General features: G+C 41.7%; 1 protein-coding gene across 2 annotated transcripts in view; it reads right to left on the bottom strand.

The window, feature by feature from the left end:
* LOC149144169 (F-box/RNI-like superfamily protein) overlaps positions 1-20,561 on the bottom strand; it is a 334,943-nt gene extending 314,382 nt beyond the window's left edge. The window contains exon 1 of one of the 2 annotated variants that reach the window (XM_089450095.1): positions 20,379-20,561. In XM_089450095.1, coding sequence (XP_089306221.1) covers positions 20,379-20,546 — 168 coding nt within the window. In that variant the 5' untranslated portion in view covers positions 20,547-20,561. The remainder of the gene's footprint in view (positions 1-20,378) is intronic. The other variant, XM_089450093.1, reaches the window with a different exon arrangement.
* Between the last annotated feature and the right edge of the window lie 1,296 nt (positions 20,562-21,857).

Raw genomic sequence — 21,857 nt, 5'->3', positions numbered from 1 at the left:
GGCCTCCTCAAAACTAGTTGGCTCTATCTCCACAACATCTGCCACAAAGCCACCCAACCTCTCTAGCGGTCTACTCTCCCTCACTGACCACTTGGGTCTCCCCACTGCCTCCTGAGCCTCCTTCAAGGTCTCCCAAAGCCATCTTGGCTTCCTCTTCCCTGTAGTAGTCTCTTGTGGTGGTATGGGAAAATCCTCAACTAGTGCCTCTCCTCTTGGCGAGGAAGGCTCTGAAATAACCAAAGGAGATCCTGAACTCTAAGATACTGTGCCTGATGAACCTGCACTAGGTGAGCCTATGCCAGGCGAAACTATACCATATGAACTTGTCACCTCTAAAGAACGTGAACCTCATGGTCCTGATGTACCACCTGATGCACCTGAAACCTGTGGTGTGACCTCCTGCTGAGGAGCCTGTTGCTCTACCTGATCAACCTCCCGAGACCTCCTCAAAGCCCTCTCCTCCTCAAATGTCACATCCCTCCTCAGGACAATCTTCCTCTGTGCAGGAAGATATATGCGGTAGGCTCTGCTGGTCTCACTGAAGCCCATTAGGATACCCCTCTATGTTGTGGGTTCCAACTTCATCCTCTTCTCTTCAAGGACGTGTGAATACGTACGACACCAAATATCTTGATGTGCCCAACTTCCAACTTCTTGCCAGTATATATCTCCTCAAGAGTCTTGCTCCCCAAGACTCTGTGTGGGCTCTTGTTCCGCAAATAAATAGCAGTGTTACACGCCTCGGCCCACAAGAAGAAAGGTGAACTTTGAACATGTATCATCACTCTAACTGCACCCACAATGGTCTTGTTATTCCTCTCTGCCAACACATTCTATTGAGGGTTATAATGCACAATGAGCTCCCTCTTGATGCCAACACTCTCACAAAAATCTCTCATCTCTTCTAAAGTGTACTCACCCCCATTGTCTGATCTCAACACCCTAATCTTCATCCCTGTCTGGCTCTCCACAAGAGCCTTAAACTCTTGGAATCGCCGAAAGACCTCATTCTTGGTCTTCAAAAAGTAAATTTAGGTCCTCCTCGAGTGGTGATCAATGAATGTCACATAGTACTCATATCCAATCAATGAGACATGGGACATAGGACCACATACATCAGAATGAATCAAATCAAGGATACCTACAGCTCTGTTGTCACTGCTCTAGAAAGGTGTCTTGGTGTACTTTCCCAAAGCACACCCCCTGCACACATCATGATGCTCAGTGCTAAAATTTGGCAACCCGATAACCATCTCCCTTAACATCCTGAAAGCTCCATGGTGCAAGTGGGTCATCCTCCTGTGCCACAGCTCACATAAATCACTATTATTGGTTTGCGCTACCATAGCTCGAAGAGGCTGAAACATGACTCTGTATAGTCTCCCACTGCAAGCTCCAATCACACGAGCAGACTCGATACTGGATCCTCTAGGATATATCAACACTTGTCCCTTCTGGAACAGTACATCATACCCCCCTATCCTCCAAGCTAGAAACTAATATTAGACTCTCATTCAACCCTAGAACATAAAGAACATATGTCACCTTCAGAGGAGGTGATGACTCCCTCTGAAATGAAATTGTCCCCATACCTGTTCGCCTTGATTTTGGATTTGTCGCCAAGCACAACCTCCAAGTCAATGTAATCTTCCAGAAGGGCTCGTGAAGTACTCTCTAACTCCGGTCATATGGTAGGATGCTCCACTATCTATGAACCATGCAGGGGAAGATGTGACATGAGTGGCTAAACTCACCACTAAAGCACACTCTGAATCAAACATAACCGCAAAATCATCCCCATTTTTTGAAGTTGCAACTCCTTGTTTCTTCTTACCCTTCTTGTTGGGACACTGAACAGCATAGTGACCCGTCTTCCCACAAGCAAAGCATTTCACTTTCCTCATGTCCTTCTCCTTAGCCTTCTGCTTCACCTTATCCTACTTTGCTCCACTAGAACCCCTTCTTGATCTTCATTCCTTTCTTGCCCTTTGCTGCAAGAGCAACATTCTCCTCTTCACCTCCCCCATCACTCTTGCTACCATTTTTCATACTCCTCCTGATCTCCTCCTTGATGAAATCATCCCACATCTTCCTCCAACCAGGAAAGTGCTCTCTATCCACCACGTTGTGGATAAAACTATCCCACTTCTTGGTGTACCCCTCTAAAGCAATCTGAATCAATTGCTCCTCTGGAACAATCTTTCCAATAACAACTAACTCATCCTTCCCCTGTGAAACTCTGGTGAGGAAAGATGTCACACTGTCAATCTTGGTCATCTTGGTGTTGCGTAGTTTTTGTCATTTTTGTCTCAACACCATCTTCCTGTTCTCATTAGAACTCTGGTGAAAAGAGACCAAGAACTCCCACATCTGATATGCATATCTCATCCCTGAAACATGAGGGAATAGATGGTCCTTGATGACATCTAGTAGGATCCTCTTTGCCTTCACGTTCTTCTTGTTGAACTCGACCAACTGAACCGGATCAATGGGTGCTTGCACAGTTGCTTCAACAACATCCCACACTTCCACTTCCTCCAATAAAAGTATAATCCTCTCCTTCTATGGGCCAAAGTTTTCAGTCTCCATCAATTTCTCCTCTACTCTCAACCCAGTAGCCATGACCCCACAACCAACAAAATGAAGCAAATCTGGAAGCTAGAACCAACTTCCCTCTAAATTGCTGAAGTCTTTGGGTTTTGCGCAAAGTTTCAAAGGTATAGTTCACTGTTTGAAGACGTTGGTAGCTTGTTCCCTCTTTATCAGCGAACTAAAAATGAAGATTTAAGCCTCAACTTAGCTCAAATTGGCGCTCTGATACCATGTAGAAAATTAATGATCTGTGCCCTTACCCCAGTTTACAAGTTTGCATGTGTTTATTTGGCCCAACCCACATGTTTTCTCATGCTGATATACATTTCAGAATGCATTAATTGAAAACATTCAAAGAGTACTTCTACTATTTTTCAATTTCCCTATCAACTAAAATTAAAGCAAAATTTACGCAAGCATTCAAGCATGTGAGACACTCATTTTTTGTCAAGGTGATCCCGGAAAAACCCCACAGCCTCTTGGGGAAAACCTGTCTTCAAAGGAGTATTTCATTGATTGAGATAATTAGCCTATGTACATAAATAAATCACAATACTTATCTCCCTTAGCAGCTGAAGCATTAAATGCAAGTCTGGCAATTTGTGCCCTCTGATAATTTTCAGAATTCACAAATTTTTCATGCCCAGAAATTTGCATCGAAAATTGTGTTGAAGTTGTCTCAATTTCTGTGCTGAAGGTGAGGCAGACTGCCTCAATTTTTGTGTTGATATGTTGCCTCGAAAAATGCGCAAGAGGCTACTGTCATAAAATTCATGCCTTGAATTTCAGGCCTGACAGCGGCAAGATCCCTTCTCGAAATTTGTGTTGAACAGCCCCTAAAACTCGTGTTTCCTTGCCTCAATTTTTGTCCCTGTTGTAAATGCTCTCTTCCTCGAATTTTGTGTTGCTGGTTGACTGTCCCTCTCCTAGAAATTCGAGCCTCCTTGCTGCAATTTCTCCTTTTCTCACTAAGTTTCTCCTCTCCTCTTCTCCTCATACTCTCTCAAATGTGAAGTTAAGAATGAGTCTCTATTTTCTCTTTTTGTCTCTTAGAAAAGATTGAATCCATAAACCTAAGATCCAATGGATGAGATTTAACCTCCATATCTCAAGATGTGTGGTTGAGATTAACTCTCCCAATTGACCCCCCTCACAAATTGGCCCCATTACTTAAAAGCCTCCGAGTACCTTTTTCAAGTTGTGTACATTTTTCTATTTTTCTCAAAGTGTTTTTTCAACTCACTTTAATATTTGAAAAGTACACTTGGTACTTTTACACATAAAGCCACTTTATAAAATACAAGTGACTTTAATATTAGAAAAGCACATGGTACAACACTTCTAAGTATCTTTTCCACCCATGACATTAATATAACTCATAAATGTCACCAAGACAAAAGTAATTAATGTGTCTACAAGGCTAAAAGGGATAAATGCCTAGTAACACCTTTCCTTGAACTATTTCAACAATTATTAGTGCAAGTTTCATTTTCTGGCAGATTTATGATGACAACAAAGAAAGAAGAAAGGTGTGCACATACTATCATTTGACTGAGAAGCGATCAACACTTGTTATTGACTGTATCAATGGACAAAAAATGAAACCTTGGACAGGCTTGATCGATCCAGAGCAACTGGTACAAGATTCCATACCCTTATATGGAAAACGATCCCAAGGAATGTAGCAAACGCGGAATCTGCAAACATCTGCAAACCCAGAATCTGCAAACAATTTCCAACTGCAAGCATTCACACAGCCCTATCATACTCAACATGCAGTCATAGGGTATTACACAAAGCATACAGCTCACTTCCAGGATTAAAGAGATGTGAATGCAGTCGTAGGGTATTACACAAAGCAACAGTTTTTTTATCTCAGATATTTGTCATTGTTTTTTTTTCTTTTTTTAATTAGTACATTCATTTTTAAAATGTTATGGAAGAACAAACATTACTTGTACTTTCGGCGATCCCAGAATTTGCAGAGGCATCCCACAGCCGAAATGCAGATTCCGCCTTGTCATAAATGAATTTCAGACCTGTCTTTATCCTCACCTTCACTTCATTTGAAATTTGCTTGATGTTCCAAGAACATATATATACATATATTGATTTGATTATTACAACATGTTGAGCCAACACTTTTATTTCAATTATTACAAATATATTGAGCCGACATTTAAAAAGGTTTACATACTTTCTTATATTACGTCTACACATCTCCCGTATACTGGGCTGTCGAGCGCCTTTAGCGCAATCACTTACTCCTGACTTAACTTGTTAAAGAGGTCTGAAAGAAGGTTGGACGCATGACAGGGTTAAGGAATGTTTGGTAAGGAGGAAGCAATGAAGCCTTTAGGCTTCAGTATATAAACAACAAAGAAATTTAGAGCTCTTCCACTCAATATAATATGGGGAATATGGCTAGCTAGAAACCTGAAGCTAATTGAAGGACAAGAGACTCTTCACCTCAAATGTGCAATCCAGTCCCTAGATATACTAAATTCATATCTACAGGTTGAGGAAAAACAGAAAAGACAAGGGGCAAATAAAGTCATCAATATGGACATTCCTTGGGCATACTTTGATGGTGTCATTCAAGAGCACAACCCCAAAAGAAGAATTGGGAGGAATCCTGTATCTCTCCACAAATCACACTATAGCTTCCAAAGCTAGGATAGGACAAGAAACTAACAATCATTGTGAACTGATGCATTTCAAATTAACCCTACAATTCACTAAGGAATATGGTATAACACAGTTCCAGAGTTTTGGGGATTTTTTACTGGTTATCTACTAACTACAAAATGAAATAACACCCAAAAATTTCACTTTACAGCCATTCAATGATGATATAAACAACAAATGACAGCCTTCTCACACATTTCTTTGTCTCATATATACAACAGGAACAAAGTAGTTGATGGCCTTTTAAAAGAGGCATTGGAGCTGGAGTAAGGTACTTGGACCATTTCCATCTGATTGGCCTTTTAGACGATTTCTTAGGTCTACACAGGTTCCCCAGCTTGGGCGTGTCAAGTAGCGGTGGGACTTCGAGCCAAGGAGATAAGAACAGCCGATTCGAGCCAAGCCCAGCCCAGCCAAGGATATAAGCGAGCGAGGCAAGGCGTATTTGAACGAGTCTCATTTTCAAGCATCCAAGTCTATGGCTTTAAGCTACACACATCTTTCGCACCTTCCCCTATCGATGAATGCTCACGCGGACCAGGGAGGAGGGCATCTAAGAAGCAGTCAATCAACCATCCGTCCCCCTCCAACTAGCGATCGAGCTGAATGGATGAGAGGGAGAAGCTTGAGCGGCCGTCTTACTCATAAGGTACTACTAGCTCTAGAGAAAGTCCTATTAGCTCTAATCAGTACTAGCTTTCTTGACTTCCTTCCATAGCTCTACGGGTACGGTAACGGTGATAGACTTCAGGTCTTGCTTACTTACTTGAATTAGCTTCAGTCTTACTCTCAGGATGAACACACAAATGGTTTCTCTCATGGACTTTGGCTATAAAATTCTCTCCAGAAAGTGAAAAGACTACACACTCTGACCTCTACAAGGATGTATTTTTGTTTTCTTAAAGCCATGAACAGTGCTTTTTTTTGTTGATACAGTTCAAAGGTTTTGTGATAGTGGACAGCTTTCAGAACCTGCTTTTGAAAAGATGTAATCTATGTCCTTCTAAGTCAAGAAACATTTTTCATTTTTGAATTGGCTCACTAATATGTACCCAGAGTGGTTTGGTCAGTCAAGCTACAGAGCACTTTTTTGAATGTCTTTATGTACACAACAAGGTAATTTTGTTTTATATAAATTTAGGAAAAAAAATTACATGTTATTTTTGTCCTTGGGTGTTAAAAAAAAAAAAAAAAATTGAAGTAGATCATAGGCGCTTTCTGCAGTCTTCCAAATGATGGATGTGGTGTCATCTTTTTTCCATGAAATAATGCCATTCATGTTTGGATCATCAACACACTGGTAGGTTTTAATGAGAAATGATGTCAATATAGATCTCCACGGATTAGAAGGAAATTCCTGTTGATGTTATTTGGACTGATCCATAAAATGTCAATGGGTGGACACGTTTTAATTATGTAAGACGAATAAATATTCCCCAAAGGCCAATGCCAAACTCAAACCATCAAAAGTTGTTTTGAAAATTCAAATATAGCTTATAATGCAACAGAAGCATTAAAATGCAGAAAACAAAAACCAGAAAGCTTAGCAAGCACTGAGAAAATTTAACAAGGATGGACACATCCACTTGAACCTTGAGCCACTCGAAAACTAGATAGAGAACATAGCATTTGATGTTGAAAAAGCCTGCAAGAGCCAAATTCAAAAAAAAAAATAGAAACTAAAAGCAAAAAAGAGAGACAGGTTCTTACAATAAAATGCATCAAATCCTATCCTCTGCACATTACAAACATCCATGCAAATACAAGTAAACATTTCCCCCTTAAACGATCTAGAATGCATAATACAAAAACTACTTAAGTCCAAGAAAGAACAAAACAAATAGTGCACAATCTCTATGATACGGAGTCATGAAGACTTTCAGATAACCGACTCTGGGAAGTGATCTTTGCACAAGGGAACATCAAGCAAATAAACAGTGGATGAAATATTGCTCAGAAGAGCATAAGCAACAGTGTGTAATGTCCTCTTCTAATTAAATGGCCCAAGGAGGACAAAGTAGACTATCTAACCCCGTAGGTTATAGTCTTTTGTAAAGGGGGAGACCCATTAATTGATGTTAATGGGGTAACATTAGATAATTTGGAGTAAATGGAGGGAAACTTGTAATAAAAGCCAAATTTGGGGTAAATGGAGGGAAAATTGTTAGCAGCTCAATTTCAAATTAGGAGGGAAGAGCCCAAAGGGAATCTATAAAAAAAAGAGAGACGATAATCATTTTTATCATCACAGTTTGTTGATATTTCCGATTTGTAAACCTTTTGGAGGGTTTTAAGACCCCTTATTTCTGATTGGTTTCGGTGGTGAAAGATTCCACCCTAGCCAATCCTATCTCCTCATTCTGTTTGGCATGTCATTTTGAGGCATTATTCACATGTTTGTGGCGATAAAGGGAGAAATTTTGTGGCATGGTTTGTTTGGGCAACAAAGGAGCAAATCTGTGACAGCAAACCCTGTCCAAGGCATTTCCAGGGACAGCGACAGTCAAACCTGGGCAGCAAACAGCCCTGAGGCATGTGATGCCCTTAAAGGAATTTTCTGTGGCAGCAAATTGATTCAAGGAAGAAAATCTTGGCAGCAGAGTTTTCCTGGGACCCTACCTGAGGCAGCGGCCACCTTGGAGAAGCTTTTCTGTAGCAGCGAAACCCTACTGAGGTAGCAGCCCACTTGAAGGTGTGTATTCTGTGACAGCGAGGGTTGTTTAAGCCCTACTGGGCTAAGACCTATCCTGGGAGGTTCCTCATGGGCAGCAGCACATCTTGAGACAGATCAGAGAATGTGAGAACATACCTGGGTCAACGACCTGGCCGAATTTGTGACAGCAGCCCCTCCTGTGGTCTGGTTGGGACAGTGAGGGCTGCTTAAGGAAGCATAGAGCTGATTTGAGAGCAGCAGCATCACCTCTGTGTGGATCTGTGGCAGCAGGATGATTCTGAGGTGTTTTGTAGCATCAGAACACCTCTTTGGTATGGATTGTGGCAACAAAGTTTGGCTGGTTGGACAGAGGCAGCAAGGAGACAGCAATTACTGAGGCTGGTTGCAAGGTCAGGCTAAGAGTAGTAGGTTAATAGGGTTTGCTGATAATTTAGCAATTGTTGTGTATCTAAACTGTAGTGTGAACTTTGGAAAGACTGTGGGTTTAAACCCAGTGTGTACGGTTGGATTGGTTTCATGTACATAAGTTGTTGGTGGAATTAAATGCTGGCTACATTGTTTATTGTATTCAATATTGTTTATTTATTTGCAAAGATTGAAGGAGCACTGTGAAACTAGTTAAAATAGAAATCTGCCATGTGCTAGTTTCAACGCCTAAGTTTTTTTCCCTGAGGGATATTACACAGTGCACGACGGACTTCAAAAGAACAGGCCTCCTAAAGCTCCAGGCAAAGTCTTGTAGGGGGGAGCTCAGGGGGGAGCTCTAGATTAGGCTACCAAACAGATCCTCCAACCTCCAAGAGTGACTTTCATGCGAAGGAGATCCGTGCAAGACAACAGGCACACTTGTGCCCAAATGATAGAAGGGGGAAAGGCCCCAACAATCTCCATGCAGGGAATAACAAGCAAAAGTTTTGGGCAAACATAAAGAGGACCTTGTGCAAAAGGGTTCTAAGCATTCCAAACACAAGGCATAAGACCCCAAGAGAATTGAGAGTGAAGATAGTGAAATCTCTGAGCAAGGCTTGCACGTAATAGTCACATGTGAGGGAGACTGCTATTAAGACTGCTCCAATAATCTTTGAAGGTAATCAAGTTAGTTCTGAGTTCTGAAACTATATTTTGTAGGAATTCGTCCCAACATCAATAACACCTGATTTTTTCACAAACATGTGACATATTCAGTTTGTAATATGCACAAAGGATAGGAATCAGGATTCACTGCATTTTATTGTACGAACTTGTATTTTTTCAATTTTCTATTTCTTTTTTTTGTAAGATTTGATTGTCATGATTCTCAACAAAAAATGCTCCATTCTCTCTCTATTTTTCCTGCAGACTGAAATTCAAATGGATGTATCCATTCCTTTTAAACTTCTGCAATGCCTGATAGGCTCATCAGTTTATAATTTATGCATTTCCTACGCCTCTCTTGCATTTTAATTTTTGTTTTCTGTTGTCATTGAAAATGCAAGACAACCTTTGACAGTTGTAGTTTGGCTTGGGCCTTTCAAAAATCTCTATTCATCTTATCTAAAGAAAATGTGCCCATTCAATCTGTCAGTCTGTGGTTGTTAAAATTGGCAACTAGGGCCAAACTACATGTGGGTCATCTTATTTATGGCAGCTGATATTTTTCTTGGATTCCTCTCATCGAGAGGTGCAGGATTGATCTAAGGATCATCTGATTCCAACATGTATTCATGGAGATGTGAACTTATTTATGTTATTTGACAATTTGTCAAGGTCAGCCAGCAACCAAATTACCCCAACTTATCCTCAACGTTGTATTATAAATAGAAGAGGTATTCAAGTCATTTTTAGACACATCTCTTGTGATCTCTCTCCACTTGTTTGGGTTTTGGTGGAAGGAGAGATCTAAAGGAGAATACGTTGTCCTAGAGGGAGATCTAGCCTTACCCTAGCCACAGTAAGAAAGAGACTTGGCAACAGATTTAAGGGTGCCCTAGCCGCAGTCTAAGAAGCCCTAACTAGCAACAAGGAAGAGGCCTTAATCACAGTCTTGAAGGTGCCCTAATCCGCAATCCTGAAGGAGACTAGGACGCAGTCAAAGGAGGACCTATATGCTGCCTACAGAAGCCCTATGTTGGCTTAGGGGGTCCCGACCCAGGTTCAAAGTTAGTTGCGCCAAACAAATCCCTACACTATTGGCCCTTTCGGCATCAATCCCCAGTGCGCGGACTGAAGTCTCACCCGAAGCAATACGGGGGGATGTTAGAACCAAGTTTCCGCATCCATAGATCAGTTGATGTCTTTTTATGACCTAGATTTGCCTTCGCGCAGATCTCTAAGCCCTGAAGGCTTAGCATTGTATCTTCCCTTGATCGGCCTCTAGACCTCCGCAAAGGTCTACAACTAGCTTTTGCAGACCCTGAATAGGCAAATTAGCTACTTACGTGCACCATAGATTACCCTTATATCAGTATCTACTCAGATCTGCCTAAGTGTTCGATAACTTTAACAGAAAGTGTTATGATCTTCACATAATCACTTAACATTAATTGCGTTCAGATAATAAGACGGATCAAGTAAATTCGTGCATCAATACATCATTATTTTATAAAGACATCATTTTATCACAGCATATATCGCAATCATACATAACAGAAGTAAAGAGATAAAACACAGGAATTTCTGCAACAATCTTCTTTATTGATCTTCAATATAGATTTACAGACTCAATACTTCCCTGCGCACTCAGCTGTAGGGGTCCGCGCACTCAACTGCGGACACTACTCTAGGCCTCTGCGCACTCAGTTGTAGAGCCTTTTTCCCCTCTAAGACTTACTTCTCTGCGCTAGACTTCTTCGCTCATACCCATAGACAAACTTAGATCTCTGCCTTAGACTCTCTAAGACACACCTATTTATACAATCCCATGATCTGCGGACCATGGGTAGATCTCAAAAACCGACTCAACTTTACATGAACGAGGGTAAAAACCCTTTTTGACTCTTAACTAGCTACGCGCTCCTCGATCACAATTTGCGGAAACTTTTTATCTTTTTACATCAAAACTTGGGCTTTTGCCCCAAAACTGACCCAGGGGATCCCATCCCAATAGGCCCCCAACACAAAGGTCGTGACTCGCCCTCGAGTCACTCGGCTAGCATGGTGATCTTACAGCGAAGATCCCCCAACTCCACCTGCACAACTGCTACTTCTGTCACGCTCTGCGTGGCTGCCTGCTTCACATGTTCCACCAGCTACTTTGTCGCTGATCCTTCGCCGGCTCGCTTGATCTTCTGCTGTGTAAGCTGCAAGTTCGCCAACTTTTCCTGTATGTTGGCCGAGACTATGTAGGCTTCGTCCAGCCAGGGACCCAACTGTGCCTTAAGAACTACTTCCTTTTTCTGTGCTGCTTCCACTTGTGCAAGAAGTTGCTTTGCCTCATGTAACTTGGCGAGGCACTGTGTCATAGCAATGGAGTGCGTTGTCGCCCTTACTTCGTCGTACTGCTACTGGAGCTCACGGATCTCTGTATTCAAAATCTGCACAGTGGGACCTTCCTGCAGGGTCGTCACCATTTCCATGGCCTATTCGAATAAAGTCATGCAATTAACGATCACGTCATCCATAGTAGCGATTCCTTCCTTGACAACAACTTTGCGTTGTTCCCTGACTTCAGGCAAAGTGGAAGGTTTTGACTTGAGTTCCAGCTCCATGATTTTCATGTTGAGTTCAAACTGAACTCTGGCCACCTCTGCCTTAGCATCGCGGACACCCGCAGTGAGTTTCTAGATCTTGGCCTCTAGTTGCGCTTCCTCAGGGATGTGCAACTCTGGCACTGTTCGGCACGCCTCTACAACTGCTGCCGCCAACTGGGCGTTCTGCTCCTTGATTGTATCTCTTTCTTTCAGAGCCTCCATCTTCTCGGTGAACATTTGTTCATTGTTCACCCTGTACTCGCTGATTAAACTGAGAGCGCACTGCTCCCGCGCTCTCAATTCCGTTGTCACACCTGTCTGCAGTGCGTGAAGATATTCGTTGGGGAGCGCTACAATGTTGAGGTCGATGTTCTTCAGAGTGCTCACATCATTGGCCATTTGTTGGCTTGGGGGGTCCTAACCCAGGTTCAGAGTTAGTTGCGCCAAACAAATCCCTACACTACTGGCCCTTTCGACATCAATTTGCGGTGCACGGATTGAAGTTTCACCCAAAAAAGTATGTGGGGATGTTGGAACCAAGTTTCCACATCCAAAGATCAGTGTGATGTCTTTTTATGACCTAGATCTGCCTTCGCAGATCTCTAAGCCCTTAAGGCTTAGCGTTGTATCTTCCCTCGATCGGCCTCTAGACCTCCGCGAATGTCTACGATTGGATTTTGTGGACCCTGAACAGGCAAATTAGCTACTTACGCACACCATAGATTACCCTTAGATCAGTATCTACTCAGATCTGCATAAGTGTTTGATAACTTTAACAGAGAGTGTTATGATCTTCGCGTAATCACTTAACATTAATTACATTCAAATAAAGGACGAATCAAGTAAATTTGCGCATCAATACATCATTATTTTATAAAGATATCATTTTATCACAACATATATCGCAATCATACATAACAGAAGTAAAGAGATAAAACACAGGAATTTCTACAACAGTCTTCTTTATTGATCTTCAATATAGATTTACAGACTCAATACTTCCCTGCGCACTCAGCTGTAGGGGTCCACGCACTCAGCTGCAGACACTACTCTAGGCCTCTGCGCACTCAGCTGTAGGGGTCCGCGCACTCAGCTGTAGGGGTCCGCGCACTCAGCTGCGGACACTACTCTAGGCCTCTACGCACTCAACTGTAGGGGTCCGCGCACTCAGCTGCGGACACTACTCTAGGCCTCTGCGCACTCAGCTGCAGAGCCTTTTTCCCCTCTAAGACTTACTTCTATGCGCTAGACTTCTTCACTCGTACCCATAGACAAACTTCGATATTTGCCTTAGACTCTCTAAGACACACCTATTTATACCATCCCATGGTCCGTGGACCATGGGTAGATCACAAAAATCGACTCAACTTTACATGAACGAGAGTAAAAACCCTTTTTGACTCTTAACTAGCTACACGCTCCGCGATCACAATTTGCGGAGACTTTTCATCTTTTTATATCAAAACTTGGGCTTTTGCCCCAAAACTGACCCAGGGGACCCCATCCCAAAACCCTAAAACGTTGTCATAATGAAGCCTTGTTCACTGTTAAGAAAGCCCTAAATCCGCAGTGATATAGAGGCCTGAAACCGCAGTCAAATGAAGGGTTAGCTACAGCGAGAGGAAGCCCTTGCTTCAGCAAGGTCATTTGAGGACTATTTCAAGGGTCCAAGTTGTTGATTGGAAGGCCGAGGCCCTTGCCTTGGAGGCCGAGGTTAGGAGGACTTGCTGGAGGGTGGACAATCCTTACGTTGAGCTTGAATCTGCTCTAAAGGAGCAGCATGGGGGGCAACATCTTATTGCAAGGGAAAGCAATTCTGGGCCAGTTTGATGAGCTATTAGGGACTGTGATTGGTGCCCTAACCAGTCCCAGAATTGCAGCAGTGCAGCAAGAAGTCTACAACACTTTTAAGAGATTCTTTGAGCATTCAGTTGATGATGTTTTGAGGACATTTGCTACAGGAATTGCTATGTGCTAGGCCACAGGCCATAGCATCATAGCAAGGGCTACTTATGGCTGCCCTTTATGCCTTAACCAAAATTGCAGGAGCAGGCAATCAGAGGAATGTTGCAGCAGTGTTATATGGAGGACTACTAGATTGATGATCTACCAAAAGGGATATGTTACAGCACTCTTATTGAATGTTGCCAGGGCTGCATCTTAGATCAGTCATCATTAGCAAAATGATGGACTTACTGTTGATGTCATAAAATCTCAAATTTGTATATTTGTACTATCTCTCTCTGTTGAACTATTGAAGATTATAAGAAGAATTGATCAAGGGTTTCCCCACATTGGGGTTTGTCCCTGGCTGGTGCCACATCTTGTGTCCTCTTGTCTTGGCTTGTCTTCTACTGTTTACATTTATGTTCTATCTGCACTTTACTATCATGCTGACATGATTGCTAATCTAAATATTGTCATTGGGCTTATATGAAAAATGAAGTAAATTGCTCTAAGCATAGAACATACCTAAAATTATCATGGTATCAGAGCTGAGGTGAAGACAAAGCTCAAGCAAGAGTGAAAGAGCAATCACCGAAGATAGTTGAAAAGGACAAAAGGCTCAATGGGTTCCTCATCCCACTTCCCGGCTGAAGGCAAGCTCCGTGAAAAGTTTGACTATCACGGATGGAAGATGTCCCTTGATCTGACATTGGAAGAACAAGAAGTGTTGGATTATGTGAAAGATAAAATCCTTGAGCCTCCATCAAATGCATCGGTTGCTACAAAGAACAAATACACCAAGGGTGAAGTCAAAGCGAAGAAGATTATTAGAGATTCCATTGACAAGCGTCTGGTGGCCTACATCTCTAATCTAAACACCTCCAAGGAGATCTACGACAGATTGGTAAGCATGTTCAAGGTTAGTGATGCAAATCAAATTTTGTTCCTCAAAAACAAGTTGAAGGATATTAATAAGGGCAAGGACGAGGATATTCAATCCTACTTCTTAAGGATCACTGAGATCAAGAATGATCTTCTATCGATTGGAGAAATCATATCTGACAGGGAACTTACTATCACTACCCTTGGAGGACTCCCACTCGAGTGGTATATATTTAGAACCACTATTCTCAATAATGATCGAATTCCAAGGTTTGAAGAATTGATGTCGAGATGCATTCAAGAAAAAACCAAGATGATGGAGCAAGAAATGCCTTCTAATAGAGGCAACCCTACTACTTTCTCCGCTCATGCCAAAAGGAGAAACAATGCAAGGTCTAAAGGTCATTTCAATGGAAAGCCCGGATCTAAGGGTGGAAGGAAAGGCATATGCTTTGCTTGCAATAAGTTTGGCCACTATGCAAGGGAATGTCCAAATAGAAGGGACACATCACATGATGATGATCACAATCATTCCAGGGGCAACTTCAATCGAAGGAATGACAGGAACTATGGCAAAGGAAAAAGGAATGCAGGACATCAAGGAAATGGTCAACCCTCCAAGAAAGTAAGGAACTCCAGGTATGAAGAATCAAATGTTGTTTCTGATAAGCAAAAGGAGTATTATCTTATATCGGCCCTCTCCACTACCTCTACTCTGGACACTTTGGGAAATTGGCTTATTGATAGTGGTGCTTCAAGGCACTTCACCGGATTCAAGGAAGCTCTCTCTAATCTGAGAGAGAAGGAAACAAACTTGGAGATTATTCTTGGAGACGATGCCACCTATCCCATAAAGGGTGTAGGGAATGTTACTCTTCAATTGGATCAGGGTAACTCGATTCATTTACAAGAAGTTCTTTATGTACCTGATCTCAAGAAGAACCTGGTGTCCATTTCGGCAATGGAAGACAAAGGTTAGAAGGTGGCATTCATCGATGGAAAAGTACGTGTTTGGAAAAGAAATTTTAAAGATGCTTTTACTCTTGGGTTCAGGGTTGGCACTTTGTATCAAGTTGCAGGAAATCCATTGGGGACCATGTCGTGTGACACATCTTTTCAATGGTATCGGAGGTTTGTCCATCTTCATTGTAAGGCCCTACACAATGTGAGACAGATGGTGACAGGGATGCCTGAATTCAAAGAAGAGCATGAAGGTACATGTCTGAGATGTACCGAGGGAAAAAGCAAGATCACAGATGTGGAACAACCCGAGGGGTTTGAGATTCATGATCGGCAACCTCATGTATGCAAGTTGAAGAAAGCTCTCTATAGTTTGAAGCAAGCACCCCGAGCTTGGTATGAGAGGATTGATAGTTATCTGATGAAGCTGAGATTCACTAGGAGTTAAGCTGATCCAAACCATTGCTTTAAGGTTGTGGATGATAGACCTCTCATACTGGTACCTTATGAGGACAACCTCTTTCTGATAGATACAGACCCTCTCATTTGCAAAAGTAAGAGGGACTTTGATTCCGAATTTGGAATGGTGGACTGCAAGCCTGTGACTACCTCGAAGGAGCTTAACTTTGAGAAGTTATGCGGTAGTGTTGCCGAACCTGAATTGGGAAATGCCTATGAGTTTCATAAACTCATAATAGCATTGATGTTCTTGGTGAACCCCTGTCCGGATATATGTTTTGCAGTTAGCATGTTAAGCCAACATATGGCTGAGCCTCATCACTCACATTGGATTGGTGCCAAGGATCTTATGAGATATCCTCGGGGCACAATCACTCATGAGCTAAGATACACTGCCGGAGTTGTGAAGCTGCATGATTATTCTAATGTTGATTAGGCAGGCAGTGTGGAAGATCGCAAGAGCACTTCTGGGTGCTGGTTCTCCTTGGGTTCTGCTTCGATATCCTGGATGAGCAGGAAGCAAGTCAGTTGCTTCGAGCACCGCTGATGCCGAATACATAGTTGTGAGTATGGCCTCCTATGAAGCTGTATGGTTGAGGAAGCTCTTCAGTGAGCTGTTTGGACACGTGTTGGATACCACTGTGTTCCTCTGTGACAACCAATGTGGGATTCGATTATCAAATAATCTCGTATTTCATGATCGCTCCCAGCACATAGACATCAGGTACCACTTTATCTGGGATATGGTACAGCGAGGAGAAATAAGGCTCCATCACATTGGAACTCATGTGCAGGTCGCCAATATTCTATCGAAGCCCCAGGGAAAGATCAAATTCTTGACTTTCCGAGAATGACTAGGAGTCGTGGAAAGACCCCCTCCTGAGGGTCCTGTATGATATAGATATTGAGCTCTGGGAGGGTCCTGTATGATACGGATATTGAGCTCTGGGAGCTCCGGGAGGCATGGGGTACTTCTTGGAGCAATGAGCAACCATAGGGTGAGTGGTTCAGTCTTCCCCTAGTGGTTTGCTATGTAGGCAAGATGAGTGGTCCAGCCTTCCCCTAGTGGTTTGCTATGTAGGCAGGATGAGTGGTTCATCTTTCTCCTGCTGAGACACAGTCATAAGGTGAGTGGTTCAGCCTTCCCCTAGGATACCCCATGGCGACATGTAGGCAGGATGAGTGGTTCATCATTCTCTTGCTGAGACATCCTACCCATGCAGTTTGGGACTTGTGGGAAGTACCTCTCATCTGGCCAAAGAGCAAGGAAATGAGGATAGGGACTATAGTATTATCGATGGACACATCGTGTACTACCGTACTCCCTATGCTAGGATGAGAACTGACTTCGGGTCAATAAGAGTCGTATGAGACACTCTCTTTATTTGAAACTGATTTCGGATCAATAAGAGTGGTATGAGACACTCTCTTTATTTGGAACTGATTTCGAACCAGTAAGAGCGGTATGAGACACTCTCTTTATTTGGAACTAATTTCGGATCAGTAAGAGTGGTATGAGACACTCTCTTTAAATGGTACTGACTTCGGGTCAGTAGAGAATGGTATGATACATTCTTGATCACTTCTTCTTCTTCATGGTTCAACAGAACAGAGCAGTGCAGAGCATTGCATTGACGGCAGAGATAGTACAAGCTGGCAGATAGATTAGCAGATGGAGTTCTCCCTAGTTGAGAGGGAGTGTTAAAATTGGCAACTAGGGCCAAACTCCATGTGGATCGTCTTATTTATGGCAGCTGATATTTTTCTTGGATTCTTCTCATCGAGAGGTGTAGGATTGGTTTAAAGATCATCTAATTCCGACATGTATTCATGGAGATATGAATTTATTTATGTTATTTGACAATTTGTCAAGGTCGGCCAGCAACCAAATTACCCCAACTTTCCTCAACGTTGTATTATAAATAGAAGAGGTATTCAAGTCATTTTTAGACACATCTCTTGTGATCTCTCTCCACTTGTTTGGGTTTTGGTGGAAGGAGAGATCTAAAGGAGAATATGTTGTCCTAGAGGGAGATCTAGCCTTACCCTAGCCGCAGTAAGAAAGAGACTTAGCCGCAGATTTAAGGGTGCCCTAGCCGCAGTCTAAGGAGGCCTAACTAGCAGCAAGGAAGAGGCCCTAATCACAGTCTTGAAGGTGCCCTAATCCGCAATCCTGAAGGAGACTAGGATGCAGTCAAGGGAAGACCTATATGCTGCCTACAGAAGCCCTAAAACGCTGTCATAAAGAAGCCCTATTCACTGTTAAGAAAGCCCTAAATCTGCAGTGATATAAAGGCCCGAAACCACAGTCAAATGAAGGGTTAGGTACAGCAAGAGCAAGCCCTTGCTTCAGCAAGGAAAGGCCTAATCAGCAAGGTCATTTGAGGACTGTTTCAGGGGTCCGAGTTGCTGATTGGAAGGCCGAGGCCCTTACCTTGGAGGCCAAGGTTAGAAGGACTTGCTGGAGGGTGGACAGTCCTTACGTTGGGCTTGAATCTGCTTTAAAGGAGCAGCATGGGGGACAGCATTTTATAGGAGGACAGACGCAGCAAGGGAAAGCAATTCTGGGCCAGTTTGATGAGCTGTTAGGCACTGTGATTGGTGCCCTAACCAGTCCCAGAATTGCAGCACTGCAGCAAGAAGTCTATAGCACTTCTATGAGATTCTTTGAGCATTCAGTTGATGATGTTTTGAGGACATTTGCTACAGGAATTGCTATGTGCTAGGCCACAGGCCATAGCACCATAGCAAGGGCTACTTAGGGCTGCCCTTCGTGCCTTAACCAAAATTGCAGGAGCAGGCAATCAGAGGAATGTTGCAGCAGTGTTATACGGAGGGCTACTAGATTGATGATTTACCAAAAGGGATATGCTACAGCACTCTTATTGAATGTTGTCAGAGCTGCATCTTAGATCAGTCATCATTAGCAGAATGATGTACTTACTGCTGCTGTCATAAATCTCAATTGAAGATTATTAGAAGAATTGATCAAGGGTTTCCCCACATTGGGGTTTGTCCCTGGCTGGTGCCACATTTTGTGTCTTCTTGTCTTGGCTTGTCTTCTACTGTTTACGTTTATGTTCTATCTGCACTTTACTATCATGCTGATGTGATTGCTAATCTGAATATTGTTGGGCTTATATGAAAAATGAAGTAAATTGCTCTAAGGATAGAATATTGTCATTGGGCTTATTTCTGGGTTTTCAGTTCATTGGGCTGTTTCCCTTTTTCAAATATGCCCCTTCATTTACAGTTTACGAACCAGTCCAGACAACACCGACAAATATCTGGAATTTTGCATGTTTATCATACTTATAAGGAAAAAAAAAATGGTGCAGTCGGTGAAACAACCCAACGAAGCAGAAGATTCCTTTCCCTTCTGATTCTCGAAGATCTATACCAGAGCCTTTTCTCATACAAACTGCCAACAATTCGATGCTCTGAGCATCAATGGCATTAATTTGCGGAACAAAAATGACACCGCGTTCATCGTTTGATAGCCTCCAGAATTGAAATGACTTGCTACCAAATTACTTAAAACATAGCATTTTCTCTAGTTTTGTCATAAGTCATGCAATTTTCTGTACTATAATATAGAATTTCAGTACAGGAATTTCTACAAAACATGTCGAGTAGATGGGAATTTGCCAACGAGATTTCCATAGAGGAGGAAAATAGCTCTGGAATATTCATAGAACAAATAATTCACAAGACAATGCCGCTGCAGCTAATAGACCTGCATTTCTGTTCATTACTTGGCGAGGAGCAAGGTTGTTCTACTGCAATATTCCCACTGAAGCTTGTGGTCGAAAACAAGAAGATGAGGCAACAAAATGCGACGAAGAGTTTCAGAATTCAAATGCAGAAGAAGTTGCCAGGAAGAATGACACAGAACAACGAAGGAAACCTGCTTTGTTCAATTTTTCAAATTTTTATTCTAAATCTACGCCGCACAATTGAATTTGAATGAATTTACACGGGAGGCGCGGCATAGCCATCGATGGGAGTACTGTCGTGGATGGAATCCTTTGTTTGACGGTGGAGAGAATATCAGCTTGCAGGACAGTAAACAGACAGTGACAACCTGAAGGGATAACAGACGGTTTTGGGAACAACGTAAATAACATGTCCGCCGGAGAACAATTGTACATGAAGGTTCGCAAAAGCCAGTAGCCGACGATGAGTGGACTCTGTCCACGAATTAACGATATCTCCCTAAACGAGGGTTTCAAATAATGAAAATGCAGGTAAGAAAATACGTCTTGCAACAATTCCTGTGAAAAATTAAACTGCAGAAAGATTTGTGTTCATAAGATCATAGACAAGCCTGGGTTGTGACCGACAATTTTTTTATTTTTTAACCCTAATTCGTCAAATAGAGGTCTGAAACTGCAAATTGAACAAGCAAAAAATGATGCCATGAACGACGCTCAAATGAAATGCCATATCATGGAAAGCCCTCCGACGAGATCATGAATTGAACAAGATTAAAATCATTTGTGGCTCACCTGCCACGTCTGACTCCAACGAGCCGAAAGGAAGCGAACTGAACCTTCACTCCAGTTTCGCGAAAGGAATGCGAATGCTGAATCCCCAATTTGACGTCCAACTAAATACTCAGAATTTTGCGTCCCGAGAAACCCTGGAGATGGGATGATAGGAAGGACACGTTGCATCCAGACCCCACCCTATTTTATGTTACTTCTGGACCCCGCCCTATTTTATATTTAAAACTGCCAGTTCTGCCGAAAATCAAATAATTGCGGTGAGCTGTGCGGTTGCGTGTCTAACAGTATTTAGTTTAGGATCCTGTGAAATGAAACATTTTTGTTTTCAGTTTCCTTTTTTAATGTACGTATTTGGTCGTTGCAATAAAGTTCAATTTTAACGTGGACATGTTTGACTGGTGATGGGAATCATGCACCGAACTCATTGCAGATAAGAAATTTAAAGTTATTTAGGATTTATAAGTAATTTTTTTAATTACATATAAGGGTTGTATTACAGTTTGAGTGGTTTTAATAGTTAAGAGTATGTGTTTTTTCTAAGAAGTAACAAGTTCAGAACCAGGTGTAGGGGTAGAGTATGTATGTCTTCCTAGATTTTACAGTTAAATTGTCAATTAAATTTAATATAAATTATATAAATATTATGTTACAAATTGTTGATTAGTTTTGTAGGAATTTACAGGGTAAGTTCTTCAGACAGAACACCAAAGGACACCGCTCACAAACAGATCACAGATCAATACACTAGTGTTTTCGACGTGGTTAAAACCCTCAAAGAGGGAAACAGTCCATGGCCTGAGCCAACGCGGCCACTTCAGGCAATTTATTAATAAAAGAATGAAAATTTAGATAAGTTTCTCTCATGGACGGTTACCCTACAAATGACCCTCCATGCTCTTTAAATAGAGATCATGGACCAATCGGGTGTTAAGCCATGGATCAAGTGTCGGTAATACCAAGGAGAGAATGAACCGTCGGATCACTACATATCGTGACCGTCGGATTGTAAGTTACAAAATGTACATAGTAAAGAAACACACTTTATCTAACTCTATACTAGACCAAGTTATACTTAACTATTTCCTATGTGTCGGAATATCCTAACAAGTTTAATATAAATTGAAGATGTTTATAACTTTTTTTAGTTAAATTGTAAAAAAAAAATTGAAAATGTATTTTTAAATACACAGATAGATTCAATGTTTTGAAAAATCTCTTAGTCACTCAAATTATAAATAGATAAATCAATACCCAAAATTTAATAAATCACCAAATTTTAAGAAAAAATTAACGAATATCTACCAAATTTCAAGCAAACTATAACCAAAACTTAAATTTTACTTTAAAAAACAATATGTTGAAATTAAAAAAAAAAAAATACATAGCTCAAACTTATACTTCCAACAATTTTTTACTAATTTTATATAATACTAGAGTAGTCATATAAATTAAGACATTTGTTTCAATTTATAATATGCA

The sequence above is a fragment of the Pinus tabuliformis genome, chromosome X (genome assembly GCF_031772625.1).
Source record: "Pinus tabuliformis cultivar Carrire ecotype Pingquan chromosome X, CPIR1, whole genome shotgun sequence".
NCBI lineage: Eukaryota > Viridiplantae > Streptophyta > Pinopsida > Pinales > Pinaceae > Pinus > Pinus tabuliformis.
Note: the sequence above shows the minus strand (reverse complement) of the source record. Positions and strands in the feature narration are given on the sequence as shown.